Genomic DNA, 23,908 nt, shown 5'->3' with positions numbered 1-23,908 from the left:
GACTCTTTGTTAATGAGATCGCAAAGAAAATCGTAAAAAATCATGTAACGAAAATTTTCACGGATTAAATCCATAATAACATCCATGCCTTCAATTTTTGAAAATAAATGACAGAATGATGTAATACACTTGAAAAGATTAATATCGTGTTATGTTTATAAATAATTAAACTGGCCAGTTCTAAAAAAACTTTTAGAATTAGTAACTTAACACTTTCATAGCTTATGATTTCATTTCTACTTACTATTACTAACCACTCAAATATTATAAAGTAACTCATCTCAAATCTTCTCTTTATTGCTTACATGGATACTTACACAAGAAACCGCAGGAAATAAAAATCCGTAAAAAGTAGCAATCGTTGATAACAGGCAAGTTGATTCCGAAACTTGTATTATATATTAAGTATTTATGGTTGAAATGGATGGAATGAAATTAAAAATTAAGCGCAGCGGAAAGACCTTTCATGACACCTTCGTTATCGAAGGTTGTCTATTAAAGTTGAGAACGAAATGAGGAAACAGGATCGTACTTGCGAATGTCGAAGCTGTATCGAATACAATAATTGAAAATATAATCCAATTAGTACAAGGGCTATTGATCTGAATAATCTATTAATAAGACAATATCATTGTCATTGCATAGTTTCCGCAAAAACAAACAATACGAAGAAAAAAAGATTTTGAATAGTAGCGGGTTAAATATACCTTCGGTAGACGCGGCGTGAAAAGGCCTCCGCTAATGAACCGACAACATAATTTGTCTAGAAGTCATCGTGATGATATTGACATTAGTCCTATGCCCTACACTGAGCATCTGTTGGCTGATGTGATGATAGTGAAATAATTCCTCTGCTCGTAGGTCGAGAATTCGATATCCGCATGCGAACATTGTATGTGGCCACACTATGGGCGATAGACAACAGTTTTGGACACACAGATGCTTGTTACACTATCTCACTGCACGGACTTTGTAAAGCGGTTATGTGGTAATCACCATGTTTCCGTCTAAATTTGTATACCTAAAGAATTAAACATCTAATTTGCGTAGGGAACAGTCTTGCATATTTTTTTCACAATTAATAAATTTCAAATTAACAAAGTTGTTTAACGACCGGTTTATATAGAAGTAAGTAAAGTTTTTTGCTTCGTTTTTCTGTACTTCATCGTCAATCATCGGTTTTTGTTACAGAACAAAGTTATTAATAAAATATAATAATTATTAATAAAATAGTACATTCGTACATACAATCACATACCCCAAGATTTAAATAGTATTAATTCCTAATAAACATTATTGGTAGACCAAAAAACGTAGTAGGTATTATATTATTTTCGTTATTATTATTATAAAATACTGTAGAATTGATAAGTTTTTTCAATCACCCCAACTTACATGTATTTTATAACATCGTCACAGCTCATAAATATATCTCATAATAGATCGGTATATCTTTGGATTTAAATCCTGAAATGGGCCAAGCGCGGCCCTGGATTACAACCTGTACTCTGTCTCGAAGGAAAGTCTTATGGGCGAGCTGTGTGAAGGTCATGAGGCTTAGAACACACAAATAACGCAACACTACTTTTCTGCGTTCTATACTTTGTACTAAAAAGTCGTCTATGACTATTTCCTATGAATCCAAAATATTATTGGTAATTACCTCAAACTAGAAGAAATTCTATCAATCATCTGTTAGCGAATATTAATTGTTGTTAACCATCAAAATACTCACACGTTTTTGTAGTCAATCTGATTGGTTATTATTATCTCAGAAAAACGTGACTGTTTAAAAAAACCACACGCACAATTCTCTAGAAGAAATACGCATGCGCGTATAAATACCCTCGCCGTCTGAGTAAACGATTGAGTTTAGAGAAACGTGTCGTAAATAAATTATAAAATATTATTATGAATCTGATTTTAAAATTTAAATTTCAACAGTTAACTTTATTTCCACTAAAATATAAAGATATCTCTATGTTACCTGTTTACTTACGTCAGTGACACTAAAAGTTACTGCCAGCGAAAAAAAAAATCCACATACATTTGTCTCATTCATATCATTTTATCACATCGGATTTTATCGCTTATCATAGAGCCTAACAAGCGAATTGCCTACTAGGAAATTCTTGAAAACTTTTTTGAATTTAAAAATTATTTTCCCCATAGCCGACTTCTTATAATGTTAAAAGATGTCGGTCGATTTTCAGGATATCAAAGATTTAGGGATGTGTAAGGACAAACCTGGTGATTGTTTTATAATCTACAAACCACAGGTAAAACAACAAATTCAAAACTATTTTTTTCAATAACCGTTTTAGAAAAAGAAAACATATTAATTTAAGTTACGAATGCTTTGTATTGATTCTGGTTTATAAAATTTCTAAAACGCGTAAAGTTTTCATTACCAATATAAGATTGCATGAATACGACCGTTCGACCTTAACCTCAGACTACGTGACTATATCGATGTCGTAAAACATGCCGAGGCGTTTGTACCTTCGCAGAGTGAGCGTATGTAATTGACGAATAAATTGTATTTGTAACAGCTACTACAATCCATTTAAAACATTCTTAGCTAAATAAACATTATTACAAGGATTAATATAAAGCCACCATGACAGTCAGACTACAGAACTAGAGTAAACAAATCCAGTTTATTTTATTTAAAAAATACTCTTTCCCCATCTGGTTTTCGGGACAGGGATCTTCCTATTTTCACTCTCCTTTTTTCATCCTTTGCAATTTCTTTGTTTATTCCCTTTTTTATCCTTCATGTTTTCTATCATTCTCACAGCATTCACGCATCGCCTCCCCACCCTCACCACATTTCTTGTTACAAGGTTTTGTTACGCTTAATTACGTCACCCATCATCCTTCAACAAAACCACTAGAAAAAGAAGCGGTTCTTCTCCTTTTCCAAAAGGGAATCGATGCTGTCTCAACCATTGCTCCGACCTATTTCCACTTCACAAGCTAGTCAAAGCCCTGCATTACAAATCCAGTTGTAAATGTTTTAGACAAGGTGACGTTATCTCTCCGAAGAAGGGAAGATGTCTTCCAGTGCAGCCATGAACCGTCTGTGACACGTGCTATTTTGTATGATTAGTTCTCTTCAAATCAGAAGCCATTTGAAAACATGATATGATTCCGTAATATTATGAAACGGATCTTTGCTCAAGACAACTACAGTCAAGCTCAAGTCTTATCTGCCATGATAAACGATAGACGAATTTAATGCTCTTTATCATCGCACCATGTGTCCCCCGGCAAAATCAATTTGATAAAGTCAATTAGGATTATAATTGCTAATTATTAAGTTCGTAAAAAGTAAAATATTTCATTCATACGTAGATGTATGTTAGTATCAACTCTTTCGACTAATAGGTTCGTCGAAATTAACACTAAAACTTATAAGTTGCACCCGGATCGTTATATGCAGTTAACAAGTCGATAAGGAGAAATAAAATATGCAAGAAAAAAAAGTATGTACATTTAACTAAATATTCATTGCTTGATATATTTGTAAGCGTTACTAAGCGCAAAACTCGCAATTTGCTAGATGTTACAATTCCTTATCTTTCCTCGTATTTTTCTTAAAACACAAGTAAGGTGTATGAAAGATTCTTTAGAGAGAAAATTTAACAGTAAAAATATTATTTATCTGTACCCATACAAACCACAAAGTAAATTAAAACACCTATCCCTAGCTCTCAAAAATTTGTTATCAATTAAAACTAAAAAAAAATTATTAGGATGTTATACAAAATATCTTGTGAAACAGTTACAGATTTTTTTTATTTTAAACGTCGTTTATTATAAAAAATAAGACATTAAATACATAAATTACAACAAAGGCTAATACTTTTTGATAGTATAAAGTTTTCGAGGCAGCTAGAATAATATATTTTCCCCTATCGATTTTCAATATGACCGGTAAGAAGCGACTTGGGTTGACCTTAACAAGGCCCTCTATTTTATGAACAAAACCTAAGGTCAGATAATAGTAATAAAAATCAGTGATGTAGTTATAAGAAAACAATTTTTCACAATTGAGACAAACAAATGTAATGAAAAAAAAATAAAAGAAAATAATAATTATGTACTATTGTGAGAAATTTGGCGACGAATAAGTGATGTAAGAACAGAATGTCAATAAAAGTTATAAGTTAAAGATATTGTGAAGGAATGCAGAACAAAATACTGAAAAAAAATTTTCCTTAACCAAGTCCTTGTCAAAGGAGAAATTTTAAAAAAAGGTCCTCTGTTCACCTTGTCGGAGGACGTCCTTCGTTGCGCTTACCAGTACGTAATCTTCACTTCACAACCTTAAGGCTCCAGTGGCCATCTGTTCTGTTGGGCTATGTTATTTTCGTCTTTTCCTTTATCTCGGTAATTAATACAAATTTTATAACGTAACCAAGTCATTAATAAACATTATTTAAAAATATTTTATATTATTATTTCTATACTTTGCTGTGACTAGTAGTCTTACTACATGATTTTGATTGACATAGTGTCAATGCACTTTATATTAAAAATATAACAAAAAAAATTGATAAACTAATTTGATGCAGTGAAGCGACGTCTCACTGTCGTGAACCAGTCAACCATCACAAAATGTCCCGTAGAACATCTGACGCCAAAGGATCGAAAACAACCTACACGGCACTTTTAAATATAACGCAAACAAAAAATTATTAACCTGCGACTTTTATTGTAAAACCTTTTGTTGCAAAAAAGATATTTTTTTAAACAAAGCATCAACTTTTCACTAAGGGAAAAGTGCACGCTCTTTTTGAATATAAGTGTCATTGTACTCCAACTTTTTGTATTTTTTAAATGAAAAACAAATGTGTTATCTGTTTCGTAAAATTAAAATATGACAAATTGATGTGTTTAATCACAAAATAGAATTACATAAAATTTAAAAATGTTCGAAAAGATTAAATAGAAAGTTTTATGATGCACACACCAATAACTTATCCATAAATGTTAATTAATTTTCGAGGTTTTTTGTTACAAAAATATTACAAGATTTTGATAACCAACTTTGACTTATTACTTGATTGATTATAGCATATCCACAGATCGACTTTCTCCAACCGTCCTCAGGTACCATTTTGCATTTTACTTTTCTACGTTTCATTTGTGGTACCATAACATTCGATAATTTCTTTTGCTATCGCTAAATAATTGAACGAAATGAGATCGAAATGAGATTGTTGCTATTTAATTACACTGTACTGTCTGGGCAATGCTTGTCGGCGCTAGCGGCTGTGACTCAGTCCGTTTCGCGCCGCCGTAGCAGTCGCGCCGGCTCTCGCCAGCTCGCAAATAATGGCCACACGAACACCGTGATTTAAAAGTAAATGACGTCATAAGTGAACTTTGCGCTTATACGTGTTCGATGGAAAGAAAATGAGCGAGGAACAGGAACAAGACTCCTTCAATTCGTGGGAGCTTAACGGACTGAATTCCTTAGACCTTTGGGATTACACCGTCGAACTGGAGTGCTTGCAAGGAACCGAAGGTTAGTTCTTACGCAAGGTTGTGAGAGGGGCGCCTTTGAAGTTGTATTCGCCACTCGATTTGTAATAAAAAGAACATAACTACAGCTACTATGGAATTTTAAGTCACGCCAAAGCTAATTTGTGTGCGCTTAAGTTGTCGATGTAAAATGTCATTATTTCTAACTAACCGCAATTGTCAGCAATCCTAAAAATATTAACAGAGTTACGATTAATTGATTGATAATAAAAAAGTGGTATATCTTATCTTTAGGCACTTATGGACACTGTGAAGTACTTCACGAAATTTTAATTTAGATATAAAAGTAGTTAATAATAATAATAAGCGTAAAAAAATTTGTTACGTTCATTTATAACTCACACTGTCATTGCTCACACATGCACATGCACATTGTACCTGGTAAAAAAAATATCTATTTTTTAAAATGTCTCGTTAAAGAAGGCAGAAAAATCAATAAAAATTTGTTGCATCTAGCTAATGTATGTACAAATATATTAGCTAACTTTTAACAAATCTGATTTGTTATAATCATTTTTCTAATGACTACACATTCTTAGTCCAGGCGCCTCACAATTGTTTATTATTACTATTGTAATCTGTTTTACTTATACATATGTATATTTAAAATACATATACATACAAAAAGCAGTGATGTCTAGAACTGATAATTAAACTTAACGTGACTACAATCATTGCATTATGATGGCGTTTTTAAATTACAGCTCGTTGAGTTTCGTAATGGGTTCCGTGCGGAGAAGCAAAAACTATTGTACCATCATACTGAAAACGTTGTTCGGTATGACAGTGCAGTTCATTCAACTTACAAAAAACTACCGTGTAACATAATTAGGTTTAACTAGCAGCTTTCGGTTTACGTTTCAGTATAGATACGAGTACAACGAGCAATCATAATATTTTATTTTATGTGTTATCGCCTGCATGTTCTTTCGACGTTTCTAATTGTGAAAAACAAAATTCCAAGTAATAATAATAAACTATAGGTTTGTTACTAAAATAATAAAACAACCATTTATTCTTCCGAATAGGCTTTGCTATAGATACAAATTCAAAACGTTCAAAACATACACATATTTAAATGCAAAATTAAATTTTACTTTAAAGTATATATTATGTGAAATACAGAAGTTTCTATTCTAAATATGATAGATGTATATAAGTAATAAATGTAATTATTAACTTTGTTTTGATGTCGCTGGGACAAGGAGAATTTTGAAAAGAACTGTGACGTCTTCGAGTAAGAATTACAAACTTCTTACTTTATAAACTCATATACCATCCAGTAATACATTCTATGTTTAAATATACGCAGATTACTGACAGGTTCCGCATGATTCGAATTAGTGTATTCAATGTTTTTTACAATAATGTAGATTTGTACAACACCAGTATAACATTCGAAATAATATTAAATTTATACATGTTAACTCTAGTTTTACTAGACTTATCTAAACCAAAACACGTCATTAAATTTGAACCAAGAAAATCTATAATTTAAACATATGTAAATCTGTATGTGGTTTAATTTTTGGCTGCATTAAAAATGTACAGTTAATCTAAGAAACAAAAATGAAATATTATTTCATAAGAAACAGTGATGCTTTAATTAGGTACGTTGCTTGTTTTTAACTAGTTATAGTAAGATGCAAGTTTTATTAGCTAAACGTAAAATTTATTAAAACAATTCTGCGAACGGTCTTTATATTATATAAATCCAGATATTTTTTGCAGTCATAAACAAAGATGTAATTCTAATTACGTAAAATATACACAAGATTATTAGAATAGCCGCAGTATAACTAAAAAAGCAAAAATTTTATGTTATTTTTCGAAACTTTAGTAACATATATAATCAAAAACGTTTTATACAATTTCTAATCTGAAAATTAAAACCAACTATATATATATATATATATATATATATATATATATATATATATATATATATATATATATATTTGCAAAACAATAGTTAATCCTAATACCTTATGTAAACCTAGTGTTAAGATAGCATACAAGTATTGTAATCTACTTATTATAAGTATTAGGAAGCCGTTTCAAACCAAAACTTTGCTACCTTCACACGTTTAGACATTAAATAATTATCGTAGTCAATATATTATTTAAAGATTACCGGGAAAACATAAATAAATGTTTAAAGGTAGTATCTTTTTCTCTTACATATAGATGACTAAGAATTTACGCGGAGTCTGTTTCTTTAAAGTGTAATTCAAACAACATTTTCTTATTTTTAGTTATATGTCGTTGAATATAAAATTTCTACCTACATATACCTTCATAAATAATAATTTTAATACAAGGTAATAGTTAATACCATATACCACGAATCATTTCTAGTCATAATTTCAAAACACTCGATCGTTAGTACAAGATGTAACAAAATTAGAAGAAATACAAAAAAAAAACATTACGTATTTGCCAAGCATTTACAAGGTGAAAAAGAAAATTAGAGATAAATATCTAAATACATTAATGCCATATAGTTACAATCAATGGTGCGTCACGTTTTTTAGCAACAAAACTACTCTCAAGAAGTTAATTTATTTCACTCATCGAAAGCAATATAAAGCAAAGTGATTTCTTCACGAATTTTATTATTTCATGTTAATGATCAAATATCAATCTTTTCAACATTAGGACTTCAACTACTAAACATACACCTCTCCTAACGATATCCAATAATACTGCTAGGAAGCAGTTCCTGCATCTAGTGTCTTCTAGGCCTTAACACGTCATCATTTCACTTTGTGAGCATATGTCTTACGCTATAAGCCAGTCTGCGGTTTCCACTTCAGAACCTTAGGCCGCATCGGCACTGCCACTTCAACCTGCCAATCTGGACATAACTATAACGGTTTTTTTCACTCATCTACGGATCTCCTCATTCATGATTAGAATAGTAGAATAATCCTGTGTCTAACTCTCTCCATTATACCTTGAGCTACTGTGAGCCTGGCAATGAGGTTCAGATTAAAAAACCGAGTTTCTATACCGTAAGTCAATGATAATACACATAAACCTCAAAACATAAAACAAAAATAGAAATTCTATTATAATTAAACAGATAAATATAAAGCAATGGTGTACAAACCATTTTTTTAATAATTGCATAGTCTGATAAATAAATATCTGGCCAGCAATAAATACATACTATTCTATGCGTTCTTTGTTCTCATCTCACCACTTGTGTTACTAGTTAATAACAATAGACAAAATAAATCGTTGAAACTCGTACATCTATTGTTTACCAAAATTTTCGGTTATATAATTATAGTTATTCTTTTATGGTTAATCTTTTTAATTTAACATTAAACGTAATGCCGAAATAATCTTTACAAAGTTGTATAACAATCCGTTCAATGAACGAAATACGATCTGTAACACTAAAAAAAGACAAATACGAAAAAGTCACATTATCGCTTGAAAAGAGATTTGGTGAGTTTTATGATTATACGGGTTGATTGGAAACAGGTGTAAAAGTTTAAAAAGGGGTAAATATATAGCTCATTTTTTAGTAAGAAGTTTTATACCTTTTGTACTAAATTCAAATTATAAGCTTGTATAAAGTTTTCGCTCTGAAATATGTTACGTTATTTTATTCTATTGAAATGCAGGCGTATAACTTCTAGCAATGCAATCTGCAGTGGCAGATAGTAGACAATAATTATTTAAATATGTAATAATTTAAATTTCGAAAACACCTTTTCTTATTATATTAGGTTATTTATGATTTCTGAAACATTTTGGGTAAAGTGTAACATATTTTGTTTGATAGCAAATAAAGTTCACCTTTCATCCCTTTTATTTTATATCTAATCAATGTGTAATACCTGTATGCAGTTATTATAAAATCTTAATTGCTAAAGGTAGCAATTAACTGAACCGTATTATTACATAATTAATCATTAAGTGAATGTGCATTAATTTTTTTTTTAAATTCATTAAAATATACGATATAATAAACCAGTAAAATGATTATGCGTTTTGAAACCATTCGGCAGGTGGCGTCTGTTACGAATACGAAACACTAACCAACTTTACCCGTTTAATTATGTTCAAGATTGCTTACATCGCTTTGTCTTCCTCCTTCGTTTACCTTAATTGTTGTAAAATATGAATAATTTTAAATGTTAATTCGAGTCGGGTTTTTTGTTATGCGGATTAACTCTAAAAACTTAATTATAAACACACTCGCTGCAATAACTGCACGGGTCGGTTCTGTCAAATGTTAGAGATACTAGCATAGATAATATTAAGTGATCGAAGTGGTCCTTGTGTAACGTTGTGTGGTTTCAAAATGCATTGCAAATGCTGTGGTAAGTCTTGTCATTTATTTATTATGTTTGTAACTCTATAATCGTAAAATATAAAAGCATCTCTTTCAAATTGCATTTAATATATTTATACGAATATAAAACCTAGATCATAACCAACTTTTTATTAACTTTTGATTGCATATAATCGATAATAATATGCATCTGTTATTGCAAAAAATAAACGATCATTTTAATTGCTGTAAAAATTTTTTTAATTAACCCTTTCAGGACCATAAGGTTACGGTACCTTATTTAATCAATTTAGCTAGATGTAATGAATTAATAGGCATCCTAAAAACATAATTTACACTAAAAATTCAAAAAAGTTTTACATTTTTTTTGGAAATTTATGGGACAAATATGTCCCTATGGTCGCTAAGGGTTACTTTCTACTTAAACATCTAAATTTTGGTTCACTTGTTGGTAAGTCTGTTTTGTTGTAAATAATGTACATTTGTTACTTAGTGTACTTTTTTTACTTGTTTATGAATAATATAAATATAATAGGGCAAGTTATTTGTGGTACTCGACGAAACAATTCCTGTTGTTAGATGATTGGTTAATGATTAGATGGATTGTTTTTTTGAGATGTTGAAGGTTCAGGTGACTCTTGCCGATGAAGAGTCGTCGTTTCTTCAAGCTCGACATCAAATACCCCTTAGTTATCATCCTGTACTAGAAGTCTTTGGTCCTCGTCATCAAGCACTAAGTTATCTTCCTCATCGCTATTGTCACCCACAAAAATTTGAAGAATTTTATTTTTTCGAAGTTCAAAAACTTCACGTCCCTTACGAAACATATTCTGCGAAGAATATAAATAAGAAAATGATAGCACTTTGGTATATCACCAAGCCAAAAGTTAAGAAATTCCGTATAAAAAGTATCCCTTTACGCCGACAGGGACATCCGTGTCCCATAATCTTTATAACGATTTATCACAGAATACAACATAAAGACATTACTACTGAATATTTAGAATAACAATTTACTTACCAGGTAATGATAATTTGACACTGTAAAAACTTGAAAAGCACTTTTACAATATTAATTATTTATTCCAAACAGCAGATCATTCGCGCCAAAAGAACTCTAACGTTCCGGTGACGATAGACAATAAACGGTGTTAGTTATCATGTATTTCCAGTAAAAAATAATAAATAGGTTCTTTCCGAAATGTTAAAACAAAAAAAATAATTTACAATTGTTACGTAAATATTTTATTAATCCATGATTTTTGCTTGGGACACCGGCGTCCCCGTGGTCGTGAAAGGGTTAAATACTGACCATTAAAATTGCTTAGATGCAGCTTTTCTTTCTTTAATCCTTATTCAAATTGTAAATTAAGAGTTAGCGCGTAATAACTTCACTTAAAACACTTCTGACTTATCAAACAATAATTTTCATAAATATTAACTTTACTCAAATATTAGAATAATTTTATTAGGTGGTAAATAAATACAGATTTTAACTTTGCGTTCAATGTTGCTTTATACGTAATTATCCCGTACTTAACGACGATCTCGTCTAATAGTATGTGGTAAAGTAGCAATTGCTAATTGTAGTCCAACCGTAACCGATGTACCGCACATTAGGTAGTTAGCTATACTTAACACTCGGTACTGCGGTATACCTCTGGGATCAACTAATGCACCGCCTTGGTTATCGTCTAACAGTATTTGAAGATAACCGTTTCATCAATAACTGTTTCTGCAAATAAAATGTTAAAGCTCTACATGATTTTTTATTGTAGGCGAATATTTAGAAAACAATTATTTTTACCTAAATTTAAGTAAAAAATACAATCTCAGTTAATAATTTACTTGTCAGTTTTCAAAACATATTTTTTACTTTATTTATCATCTTATTCAAATTATCAAACGTTGAAAATACCATAAAAGATTAATAAAAATAAACATTTTTTACTTCTCAAAATTATTTCATTCACCGGTATTTAAAAATATCTAACGATCATTTCGATGTCTACTAAACAATATTGGTCTAATATTGTCTATAATTGACAGAAATTTAATACAAAAAAAATATGATTCTCTTTAAAATAGTTTATTTTTGATCTCAAATTTCAATTGTCACACTAGCCATACTCTCTATAACAACTTAAATAGTGAAAAAATGTTCTTAGCGGAATATATGTAATGATAACAACATAAGTTATTGGTAGAAGAAAATAAATAAAAATATGTAATAATTCAATCTATCAAACAAAACAGTTCTATATATTTTATTCGAAACTTCGACAGTCATATCGAAGAAGTATTAAAGTGATTGCTTCAAGCAACGTCAAAATCAGTAATACTACATTAATTGACTTTTTCTTCAACCTTCTTCTAATTCGTGACTGAATAGATAGCCGCTTACTATAAAAAACACATTAAACTTAAATCAAATCTTACCAGCCAGTAACGTATCAGAGCGATCCAAATAATGTGCACCATCTCTCTAGAAAGTCTCGTGTCATACAGACCTCTTTTCTTAATAATAAGTAATCACCATTAGAAATCCGTCGAGGCCTTTGTACTTTTAGATGCTTGCATTGTTTCGATCTATACCGATTACTCAAACAAGTTGAAAGATAATATCGAAAAATTCAATGCATATTCTTTCATAATTGGCTATGCTTAATTGTAATAACAGGATTAATGTGCGATCTATATAATTTAGTCATTATTCACAACATAGACATGCAATGAAAACATAACACATGCAATTTTTAAGATATCAAACAGTGAATTTTCACTTTTTGTTAAATTAAAACCTATTAGAAATCTATAGAGGAGGATTGTGTATAGATGTATACGTCATACGGCTGAAATGATGATGATCAAATCAAAGCCGATTTTTTTTCGCCTGAGAACTCTTATAAAGTAGCGAACCTCAGGACCGCCCCGGGAGCCTGGACTCAGGCCGTTACATACTATTTTATTAGATTGGGAAGCCGCCGACCTCGACTTAGGCTGTCACTCATCAATAATACCCGATTAGCGTTCCGACACAAGGGCCGCACCTTGGCTTAGCCGGTTGCAATTGCTTGGCTAATATATCTATTACTTCGGAAAGCGTTAACGTTGGAGAAATGGCGGAAGAAACTCCAGCAACGCGTCTATCTAGTATGATTGGGGGTTGGCTTCCCCTGTGATGTACAATCCAACCTTGGTTCCGACGAGACCGGTTGGTTATTGACTGCCGACGATGACGGTATTGTACGGGGCTTGTCTTATAGTCGTCGCGTCGTCTGGAAACTCGAGCCTTGGTCGCAAGACGGCGTTTCAATGTACCGAGTGTGATCGTATTATAGGAAGCGGCTACAATAAATAAATTTGTGTTTCGAGCAGCGCAGTCAAAGTAATGAATTCATGTCCGTTTAGTTCAATGTCAACATGCAGATATATACAGACCGAGTCACTATCCTGTATAATACATTGTAATAAAAAGTTTTGATTGCTGCAGCATTGTGAAGGATATATTAATGTAAATCTCAAAAGGCTTCGTTGGAGACCAAATATTATTATAGGTTTTGATATCTTTATGTTAAGTATGTAATTCAGTATGACTTGTAAGTTTTCCATAATCATGAAAATAAAATATTTAAATAAACTTGTACATCAATTACTTCAATTTCCAATAGTGATTGTATAATGGCGGTAACGAGGCCATCTGCATAAATCCTAAAAGTGTTCTTAATCTAATTAAATTTCATTTTAATAATAAAACGCTGCTTCATTTTACACCGATGCTGATTCCTTTATAAAATCCAAAAATTTGTTCAAATTCCAAACATTGGTTTGATATCTCCATATAAATACAATTTTATTACTTGCTAACCTTTTTAAAAAAATAGTGGCCATGTAAACACTTCCTTGTAATTTGTAACAATTTACGCCTACAAATTTAGCAGCTAGTTAATAAGACAATTGATTAATTAACTGTTCTTTTCACTTTTTTAGAAACGTGCTATTGAAAGAAATATATTTAATCTCCTCAGCGAATGTAATGTTTTTACTATTAGTATATGGTATGTTCTACAAAAAATACCAAATACTGTGAACATCTTTCAAGACTTTGAATTTAAACACCGTTTCTAATCAATTGTGCAAACATAGACATCTGTTAGTATTCGTAGTGCATAATAATCATATAAAATATAATAGACATGCTATTTTGCTTCAAGACGACTGCCAATTAATTGCGGGACAGTATATTATATTTTTGTCGCAATTTGCTTATAATAACACAAAGTTCAAAAAGTTAGTAGATTTTTTAAGTAAATAATAATCCTAACAATACAATTGTTTTCAGTGTAATGAACTTTTGAAAACAACGATACAACGTATTATACAAGAGAATATGGAAAAATACTTACACATGTTTAAAAATTGGAAGATTTGTTGAAGACTGTTTCGTAAAGTTTTTGTTCAAACTTTTTTGTAAGAAACCGCAATTAATTTCACACGTCGTAAACCGGTTTGTCAAACTTCTCAATAGCGTACACGCGCTCGGTACAGCAATTGAGGTTGTAAACCTAAACATTGAAGAAAAGATTTTTTCTTTGGATTATTTTGCCATAAATACGGTAAAAATTTAATAAAGTCGCCGCATTATTAAAGCTAATAATAAATGTAAAAAAACGTTCACCCTCCAAGTTTATTTTACGAAAAACATTTACAGCTGATCTAGTATAAGACCTAATGAATGATTTTTGATCTAAATAAGTTGAGATATATCCATTATTTACGAGTAGATATTTCTCAACTATCTAATTAGATTAAACATTCAATATGTAGTTGCTACATATTAATTTTATTATATTCATCATTTCAGTCATAAGACGTCCACTTCTAAACGCAATAGCTCCCCCCCCCCCCCTCCTCGTCGAAATTTACAATAGAACTGCTTGGAATTAGCCTACATCCAATGTCTTCCTTTTAACAATCTTAAGATCACCCTCCGCGTGGACATCCTACACTACGCTTGCCGGTCCGTGGTCTTACTTCAGAGCCTTCAGGCCCCCAGCTGCCCTCTATAAACCGCTATCTTTTCTCCCACTGCCACTTCAATTTGTAATCTGCTAGGTTATGTCATTTACTTTCGTTTGTATTAATTTAACTTGTACTAAACATAAGATCTATATCATCAGCTTCCAGCACTTATTCCCGAAATGTTTGAAAGATTTTCTTTTAATTTACTTTTCATATTCTATCCAGTTATACATGATCGCAATCAGTAGAAAGAAGAAGCCACGGTAATTATAAATTTAAAACGTTGTAGAATTATAAAATTTGTCTAAAAATTACTTTCATTTTTTCGTTCTTCATACATAACCAGACATTTCTTTTATAATTTAAACACTGGAATGCGTGTTAGATTAATGTTCTGTAGTATAGACGGACCACTCAAGAATTATATAATTCTTAGAGAAGTTTGTTCCGCGTAAAAAATATTAAAACACGCCGACTGAGAATTTCTCTTGAGTTTTTTATACGCTATTTTATAACAAAATTTATGTGTACATTCTCATCATTATGCATGAATGTTAATTTGAGGCAATATGCTATTATGTATAATATAATATGCCCTTGTGTGCTAATGTGAGGAGAACAGAAACTACACGGGGTAGAAGGCAATGGGGAAGACTTAAGTCGTATCATGTTAATGTGTCAAGCACTTAAGATAATAATTAATAATTAACGGCGCGAACGTCAAGTAAACCAAGTCTTAAAGCATTTCGGTATAGACTAAGTTTTGTGGACGCAAACATTTTAAGTTTTGTTTTTATTTTTTTTTATGTGGGACGACGTAATGTGTGTATTACTTGTACTTATGTATTACGTGTAAGTGCTAAGAGTACTACGCAATAAATAAAGATTACTAGCAAGTAAAGATTATTTTTTGTTGAATTTCAAGGTCAACTATACAAACAAAAATATAATACAACTTCTAAAAAGTTTTACACTTGTTTCACATTATTGAGTAGTAGGAACCCAGCGATAAGGGACTAAGACTTGCGATTATACGTCGCGGCTACGATTCCCGGGATACAAACTTATATAATTCACACTTTGTGCATTAATGGAGACCTATGCCATGCAGCGGGAATCTATGAAGTAACGTTGCTGAAGCAACAATCTTATTATTTCGTGTTAATGTGGTATAAAACGGAAGGATTCCAATTTGAATTTATTCAGATATATGTGAATAATGTGATAAATACTGTTATGTGTTAATAATTTAAACATTACATTAAATGTTTGTATTGTATGCTTTTAAAAGTAGTCTACCTAACTTTGATTTAAAACAATGTCAGGTCTATTATTTTTTTATCACATGGCTGGCGGCAAATCATTTTAAGTATCCGTACTACAAAGTAGAACACGTCTGAACAAAGCATTGCGCCAGTGCTAGCTGAAGCCTGTTCATCGCCTCGACGAACTCTTGACGCAACTGGCATTCGGAACTCTAATTCTGTATAAGAATTAAATGGCGGCGTAGCGATGACCTTGATTGTTTTTACTTCATACTAATAACGACGCAACAACAACATTATTATTTTTTTTAAATTACACTCTCATTAATTACTGATGTAACCATCAATATAGTTTTTTTAGTACTTTGAGGTTTATAATTATTTGATTATACAAAAATAGTACAGATAACGTGTGGTTTTATTAGTTAAAATTTATCTTTTCAGTTTTTATCGTCTGAACACTGACATCATTTCTTGAAGATAACACGTGTAATTTAGTACAATGTATTGTGAGTCATTTAAATAAACACTATCTCTTCAATTGCAGATTTGCAGCTCGCGGCTGAACTCGGGAAGACCCTTTTAGAGAGGAATAAGGAATTGGAAACAGCGCTCCGTCAACATCAAAATGTTATTGAAGATCAAGCGCAAGAAATTGAGGTAACAAAATCAAATGCATTTCATCTATTGGAAAAAAAACCTCTTGTATTTTTAAGAATCCGAAACAAAATTATTTAAATATGAAATTAATTTTACTTCTGGAACATTAGCAAATCATTAATGTGACTATACGAGCCAATATTTGCTATACCTTCTTTTATTTTTCATAAGGTGGTTTCACAAGGTATACGAACTTGTTAAGATCGTTGAAGGACTGTTGGATAGAGACTTCCATCGACTCTTATTAGACGTCTATGGGAGAGGCTTACAATGAACGCCTATGATTGACATGATGATAACCTATTTGAGATACTTTGATAATTTCTGATCCAAAATATACTTATGGCTAAAGTCAATATAATAGCACATTCCAGATATTAGTAGCCAATAAATACTGAATATATTTCACTATTCTACCTTTTAAAAACTTGCACTCAAAAAAGTATGACGGTATTCATGACTTATTATAATTACTACTTAACCTCCATTCTGTTGAACATTGTATTGAAATGAACATTTAAAAATATTTCAGTACTTAACAAAGCAAACCGTCGCACTGCGGGAGGTGAACGACTCAAGACTGAGAATATACGAACAGCTGGAAGTAAGCATCCAGGATTTGGAGCGGGCAAATCACAGGCTAGCAGTCGACCATGCCGGCGACAAAAAGCACATTAAAACGTAAGCGTAGATATTTTATTCACATTACAGCCAATTATAACTAACTAGATACAGGCCACTATCTACCGTTATTATTGAAAATCTATGTGGAAGACCATGTCCAGTAGAAGATATCCTACGGCTGAAGTTATGATGATGGTCATGATAAGTTGTATAACTACACATTACCAATGAATTTGTGATAAAAAAGCAAATAAAAAAATTAATATATTTCCGCAACATGATACGAAATCGTGATATCATAATGTATAAAATAAAATAAATATAATATAAAACAGAGCTTTGTGTATATATACATATATCAAAACAAAAGCAGAGTCTATTCGTCTGTTTATATCTGAAGTACCAGGCCCCACTTTTAAAGAACTATCACTATCATACTGTATGTAGCTAAATACAGGTACAGAATATTTACAAAGAAAAATATTTTTTTTGTGTTCTATAGATACTGAAAAAAGTATATAAGCATATCTTTTACAACTTGAAGGTGTTGTTGTGGTCAATCTTTTTATTTCAGAATAGTTAAAAGGTCAAAGAAAACCAAATAATGATTAACGTAAAAATGTTTAAATTTACGACATTTAGATTTATTTAATTTATAATTATAATTTTTATTAATGCCTGATTACGAAATTTAGTAAAAAGTTTTTTTTAAGAGAACCTGGCACGGTTTAAACAAAGTTTTTCGAATTATGAATAGGTCTCTGAGAGACCATATCAAAAATTGCTAGCTAAGCTACTATTAATACTCTTAAATAGGCTTAGGTTGCTTTCTATGTATTATACGAACTATGCTGACATTTTTGCATAAGTAATAATAATATTTATAAATGTTACCAAGAAAAAACCGATTCCAATCTAACATTTTCTAACAAAAATTGTAAAGACATTGTTATAGCTTAGAAGACTTAATTTTATAAACTGGATTCTTCGTTAAAGCCTTTCACAGTTTGATTAAAGTAATCCATTTAACTACGGAATAACAGTCAATTTGCGATTACCCTACATTTATAGAGGTTCTAAGCACATGTTACAAAGTTTAGAAAATAATATAAGCTGGCCTTCTTTTAACTTAAATATCTCTATATAAGTAAACGGATGATGTTAGGAGCAATACAAATAAATTCTACATTCTTGAAACACATACCAAGGTTTATGAGCAGATAATTATGCACAATCTTAACGAACAATGACCTTTACAACGCCTTTCCAAATTTTAGCTTCTAAATGAAATACATCTTTTACTTAGACACCTTTATTAACTGTACAATGTTGGTATGTAGGCGCAAAAACTCTAAAGAGAATGTATAACTTATTTGATGATATAGTATACCAATTCAAAAATTAATGGTTGCAGAAATAATTAAATACGTTTTTATTATTTTGGATTACAACATATTAAATTAAATTATTGTTTACTGTTTGTCTCTGCAGACTTTGTACTAGCAAAAGTTATTGGCCCGCCGCATTCCAATAGAAATAAATCAATGTAACATATTGCCTACAAAATGGGTACACATTTCACTTCTTTAATGCTCTTACATCTATAATCAATATCTATACATCAAAGCATTGACAAAAATGAATTGGTTAATACAATATTTGTTTAATAATAATATAATAACTTTTAGATTATGCTCAAACATTGAAACACTGGAGGGTAGATGTGAAGAGCTTCAAAAGACTGTGGACGACTTGAATGCCCAATTAGAAATCGTCAGACGTAGAGCTGAACGAAAACCAGAGTGTACTGAAAAACCTAAAGAAAAGGAAAATAAACCAGTGGAACAAGTTTCGCCAAATACTAAAAAGCCAACTTTGAATAGCACTCCAATAAAAGCCATAGCGCCTCTCCCAGAGCTCACGAAAGAGGATGAAGATTTGCTCAGGCTAAGCGATGAGTTACGAGAAAACAAAGCAGCTTTCGCACAGGAACAGCGGCGCGTTACTGAACTAGAAGAACAACTGGCATCCATCGTACAGGAGAACAACAGATTACAAGATCAATTACGGAATTGGCACCAGAGGGATGATGAACCAAAGTCCATGCATGAAGAGTTCTCGATCCTTGAAGAAGTGAGGTAAAATGAAACATAGTTCGTAAAACATATAATATTAATTGATAATGTGTATATCGCATACTGTAACAGGTAAGGTGCTAGTTTTGTGTGCATAAGAAATTTTTTTAAACACATTTTAAGATTGTTAACAATTGTATCTTACTCATTTTAACTATTACTACGCAAAAGCCAGACGTTTATCTTGTTACATTGTTATACCAATTTATATGACATGAATCACCGAAAAGTGCATATTTTATCGCGTTACAAAATGTGTATAATGTTGAAAAGTATCGGACAAGGTGTAAAAAGACTAATAAAATTTACCGATAATTAAAATTAATATTATATTCTAAAATCCTTTATTACTGAGTTTCTCTCTAAATTAGATACCAGAAATGAAATCATCGGATGTTTATTTGTCCTATGTTATTTTTCCGCTAAGAAATTATAGAAGCGGCTTCGATGGCTTACTAATAGAAACAGTTTCTTGGAAAATCTATCTCCGCCCAGATACAATTTGTCGCCTAACTCATACAAGCAGTTACAGTCGTCCCATTCTTATCTCAAAATTTATTCAATGTACAGAAAAACTTTCATCGAAATTAAATAGATGATGTATCCCATCCTGCCATTCACTATAGTCATCAGCTTTTCTAAATTTTAATTTCAGACAAGGACAACTATGCATCAGATGTTTGCGTGGGGTTGAAAGAGGCGACGATATGTCATCTATTCTCGATGGCGATGACGACGATAGAAGTGCAATCAGCTCTCTAATACTTACACCTTCGGGACAAGACAGTCTACGCGAGGACCACGTTACCAGCAAGCTTGTCAAATTTGACGTATGTATTCCTTAAATAAAAATGCATAGAGTTTCTAATATTTCCTAAAGGAAATAAACCTAATAATTACTTTATAGCTTTCCTCTCTTTCTGTGAAATAGTTACTTCTTTTCTATTAACATTTCCTTGTTGTGCTGATTTTAGAATATTTGTATCAATTAGTAACAATATTAACTCACAATTTCGCAAATATATGCAAAATAACTAACTACTAACATTACGGATTCAAAAGAAACATTCAATAGACTTCATATTGGGTAATCGAAAGTAAACCTAATGCGCTTTGAAATAAAGATGTAATTAATTTGAACCCATATTTAAATAAGTAATATAAAGCAATAATGGCGCCACTTCAAAATCTCATACGACTGTTTCGATCGTTTCTAGGCGACAAAGCTTTTCCAACTGCCCCTGATGTTGTTGATCACGCTTTGCATATGCATTATGAAGCGCATTTGCAGTAGTTTTCTTTGGATATATCGTATGTAGTCGAAGGTACGTCCATTACTGACACATTACTGTAAGCGCGGATTCGCATCTAACCAAAGCCATCGGTGACGGCCATCTGATCATGTGTCTTTAAATGTTATTATAAGGGTGAAATGACAAAACTGCTTCTTGCATAGGAATGAAATGTACTATTTATATTATATAATCCATGCTAATAATATATGTATATAATTATTTTTGTTAATATGTACCTAACTGTACGTGTGAAGTAATGGCTGTATTTTTGACTAATAAATAATAATCTCAATTCGTTACAAACTAATGTTCGACATCTGTCTGATTTTCAAAATATGTCATTTGAAACAATAAGTTATTTATTTTTCTTTCTAATAAAGGAAATCTTGTCATATCTTCAAATTAATCTTATCTTCACGCCATAGTAACTATCGTTATCATTACAAAAAGTAACCAGCATTTATTTACAGTCATTAATTTGAATAATATTATCATTATAACGTATTTCTTGTTTGTCACCTTCACTTACATCGATACAAAGTAGAAACAATATAAGTTACTGTTTTACAGAATGCCAAGGAAAAATTACTTCAAGGTATATGGGCAAATAAGGATGACGGCCAAGAGAATCCTTACAGAGAGTTAGTACAGAAATACGAGGCTCTTTTAGAAGTTCAGTTGTCGCAGGTGAAGAATATAAGGAAAAACAAAGAGAACACGTTACCCGCACAAAACCAGTCCGGCCCCCTCTCGCTTCAAGACGAATTACAAACCTCTGGCGACTACAGCCAGTTCAGCGTCAAAGATACAGACGAAGAAAGTGGCCATGGTGAGGAAGCCCAGAAAGAGAACCAATCTAAGAAAATCGAAACAACTTCTCGAAAGAAAATCATCCAAACACCTGACTTTTCTGAAGCGGAAACATCTAGCTCCGGATTCTCTGATGAAACAAGCAACAAGGCAACGCAAACAGAGCGCGAAAGACCCGGCTCTTTCCTATGCACAATCGCCGACGGTGAAGATTACAGATTCAGCATTTATGACGATGTCAGCCCAATGGACAGTCGCTTCAGAAATAGGCCGGAGTATCGTGAATTGTTCAAGGAAATATTCACGATCCTTAAAAAGGCAGCCGAAAATAAAGACGAAGGTGAAAGATTGCCTTTACTTGATGACACCACAGCCGGTAAAGTGCCACCAGTGACTCCGGCAACAGAGGAGCCTCCAGGAAACTTTACAGATGACACGCAAAGTGTTCTATCTTCCGTTATGTCCGAGCAATCGCTCCCAGTGTCTGATATCACAGCACCAGAAACGCCAACATTAAAAGAAATGGAGATCCCGGCGGAACTCACTGAGCCGGTAAAGACACAAGATCCCCAAAAGAATAAAGATACTAAATCTACGCCCATTGAAACACCTGTCGAAAAAGTCAAGGAGAAAGCAAAGGAAAAACCAACGTACAAACTCAAAGAGAAAGTTAAACCTGCTGCTGAAGTAGAAAAGAAAGAGCAAGAGACAGACAAGGATAACGACAAAGATCGCGTTTTGACGCCGCTCGTTCGCCAACCGTTGGAGTACATCGCGGCCACTAGGAAGAAGCCTAGACACCGCAACCGAAAACACAGCCAAGACCGGCAGGGTGCGGACTCGCCCGTCTTCCCGTCGCCACCGAAGATTATTTACCAAAAACAGTCAAACAAAAAGAGGCGAGATTACAGACCGATCGAGGCAAGCCCACTCGTAAGAGGAAATGAAATGGAATGGAACGGAAACACGTTACAGTTCTACAACCGCAACATGAATTCGCCAACTCCGAGCGCCAGCGGCCGCACCGGGAAGATCTACCAAGGATGGAACTCTGAAACCGATTCCTGGGACATCAAGCAAAGCACCGCGTCACAAGAAATACACAAACTGAGAAAACTCGAGCTCTCTTACGCCGAGGTTCTTCGAAACGCTGACAAAACTAAGAACAGGCGCAAAAAGCATCAGTAGACTAGTAGACGTATTCGTTTTACCTATTAGACCCCACCCTCGCCGGATCGCGGGGGTAGAGTGATCCAACCGCCATTTGTCTTTGCCAGCTGGACATATTTAGTTTAGTAGTTTTTGTGATCTGCTAGCGATACATTTAAGTTTTACCCAACTCGCGAACAATCATAGAATGCCATAAAACTCATATACACATGCAACAATATTTAACAGAGACGTATTCATATAATACAATAGCAAAATACCCCTCCGATACCGCATTGTGCTTTTTGAGTCGTATAATATCAGGAGATATAAAATAATTGCATTTAAATTATATTAAATACAAATGTATGAAGAAGTATTCGGCTGAATGTTTATTTTAGCATTTGGAATGAATTAATTCGGCGTTTTAAACTGAATAGTTTTTATCTCTTAACTCTATTCCGTTGCTATATTAGTCACTAATTTAACTGTATATTCTGTATTTCAATTTATGATTTGTAAATATTCATTTTTATAAGTTAATGTTTTTTTTTAATTGCCATGGTAATTGCGAGTACTTCTGATTCGTTATGGAATTGTATGCTAAAATTATTTAATGAAGACAGAGGAAGGTTGAAGGTATACAATAAAAATTTGCATAATATATATTTGATTTTGATTTTAAACACCCTTTTTAGTTTTTTCCTTGTTATAAACTGTAAAATATCCCGTATAGGTGTAACATACTATTTTATTGGTAGAATTTATCTTTTTTTCTATGAATTAAACGAACGATGACTCAAGTTTAAAATGCAAAAAAATGATTCTATTAGCTATAAAAATAGCATTAAACTTAAATAATATTTTGACGCAATAATAATACTTAGCATAGTTTATCTGTATAAGTGTTCATCTATGATTAAAATTATTTTAATAACCTGTTTCATTTCGTATCCTAAGACGAGGAATCAGGTTGCCAAACCCATATCTTCAATTTTTGATAACAAAATATTCATTTCGTTTATAAAAAACTACACCTTTTAGACCAAACTTATTTTAAATAACGGTGTATATACTAATAAATAT

At 32.1% G+C, this 23,908-nt stretch overlaps 1 protein-coding gene across 3 annotated transcripts in view; it reads left to right on the top strand.

Annotated features, from left to right (window-relative positions):
- Cen (cerebellar degeneration-related protein 2-like) overlaps positions 1–23,456 on the top strand; it is a 94,916-nt gene extending 71,460 nt beyond the window's left edge. For 2 of the 3 annotated variants that reach the window (XM_068773276.1, XM_068773275.1), the window contains exons 2-6: positions 16,697–16,809; positions 17,342–17,490; positions 19,122–19,571; positions 20,224–20,398; positions 21,434–23,456. In XM_068773276.1, the coding sequence (XP_068629377.1) occupies positions 16,697–16,809; positions 17,342–17,490; positions 19,122–19,571; positions 20,224–20,398; positions 21,434–22,861 (2,315 nt within the window). In that variant the 3' untranslated portion in view covers positions 22,862–23,456. Of the gene's footprint in view, positions 1–5,313; positions 5,537–16,696; positions 16,810–17,341; positions 17,491–19,121; positions 19,572–20,223; positions 20,399–21,433 lie in introns of those variants that run through there. The other variant, XM_068773274.1, reaches the window with a different exon arrangement.
- Positions 23,457–23,908: the final 452 nt, after the last annotated feature.

The sequence above is a fragment of the Battus philenor genome, unplaced genomic scaffold, assembly GCF_028537555.1.
Source record: "Battus philenor isolate CCGP_79_NKW_IND1 unplaced genomic scaffold, ilBatPhil1.0.hap1 SCAF_6, whole genome shotgun sequence".
Taxonomy (NCBI): domain Eukaryota; kingdom Metazoa; phylum Arthropoda; class Insecta; order Lepidoptera; family Papilionidae; genus Battus; species Battus philenor.
The sequence above is the reverse complement of the archived record's forward strand: the minus strand, read 5'-3'. Positions and strand labels throughout refer to the sequence as shown.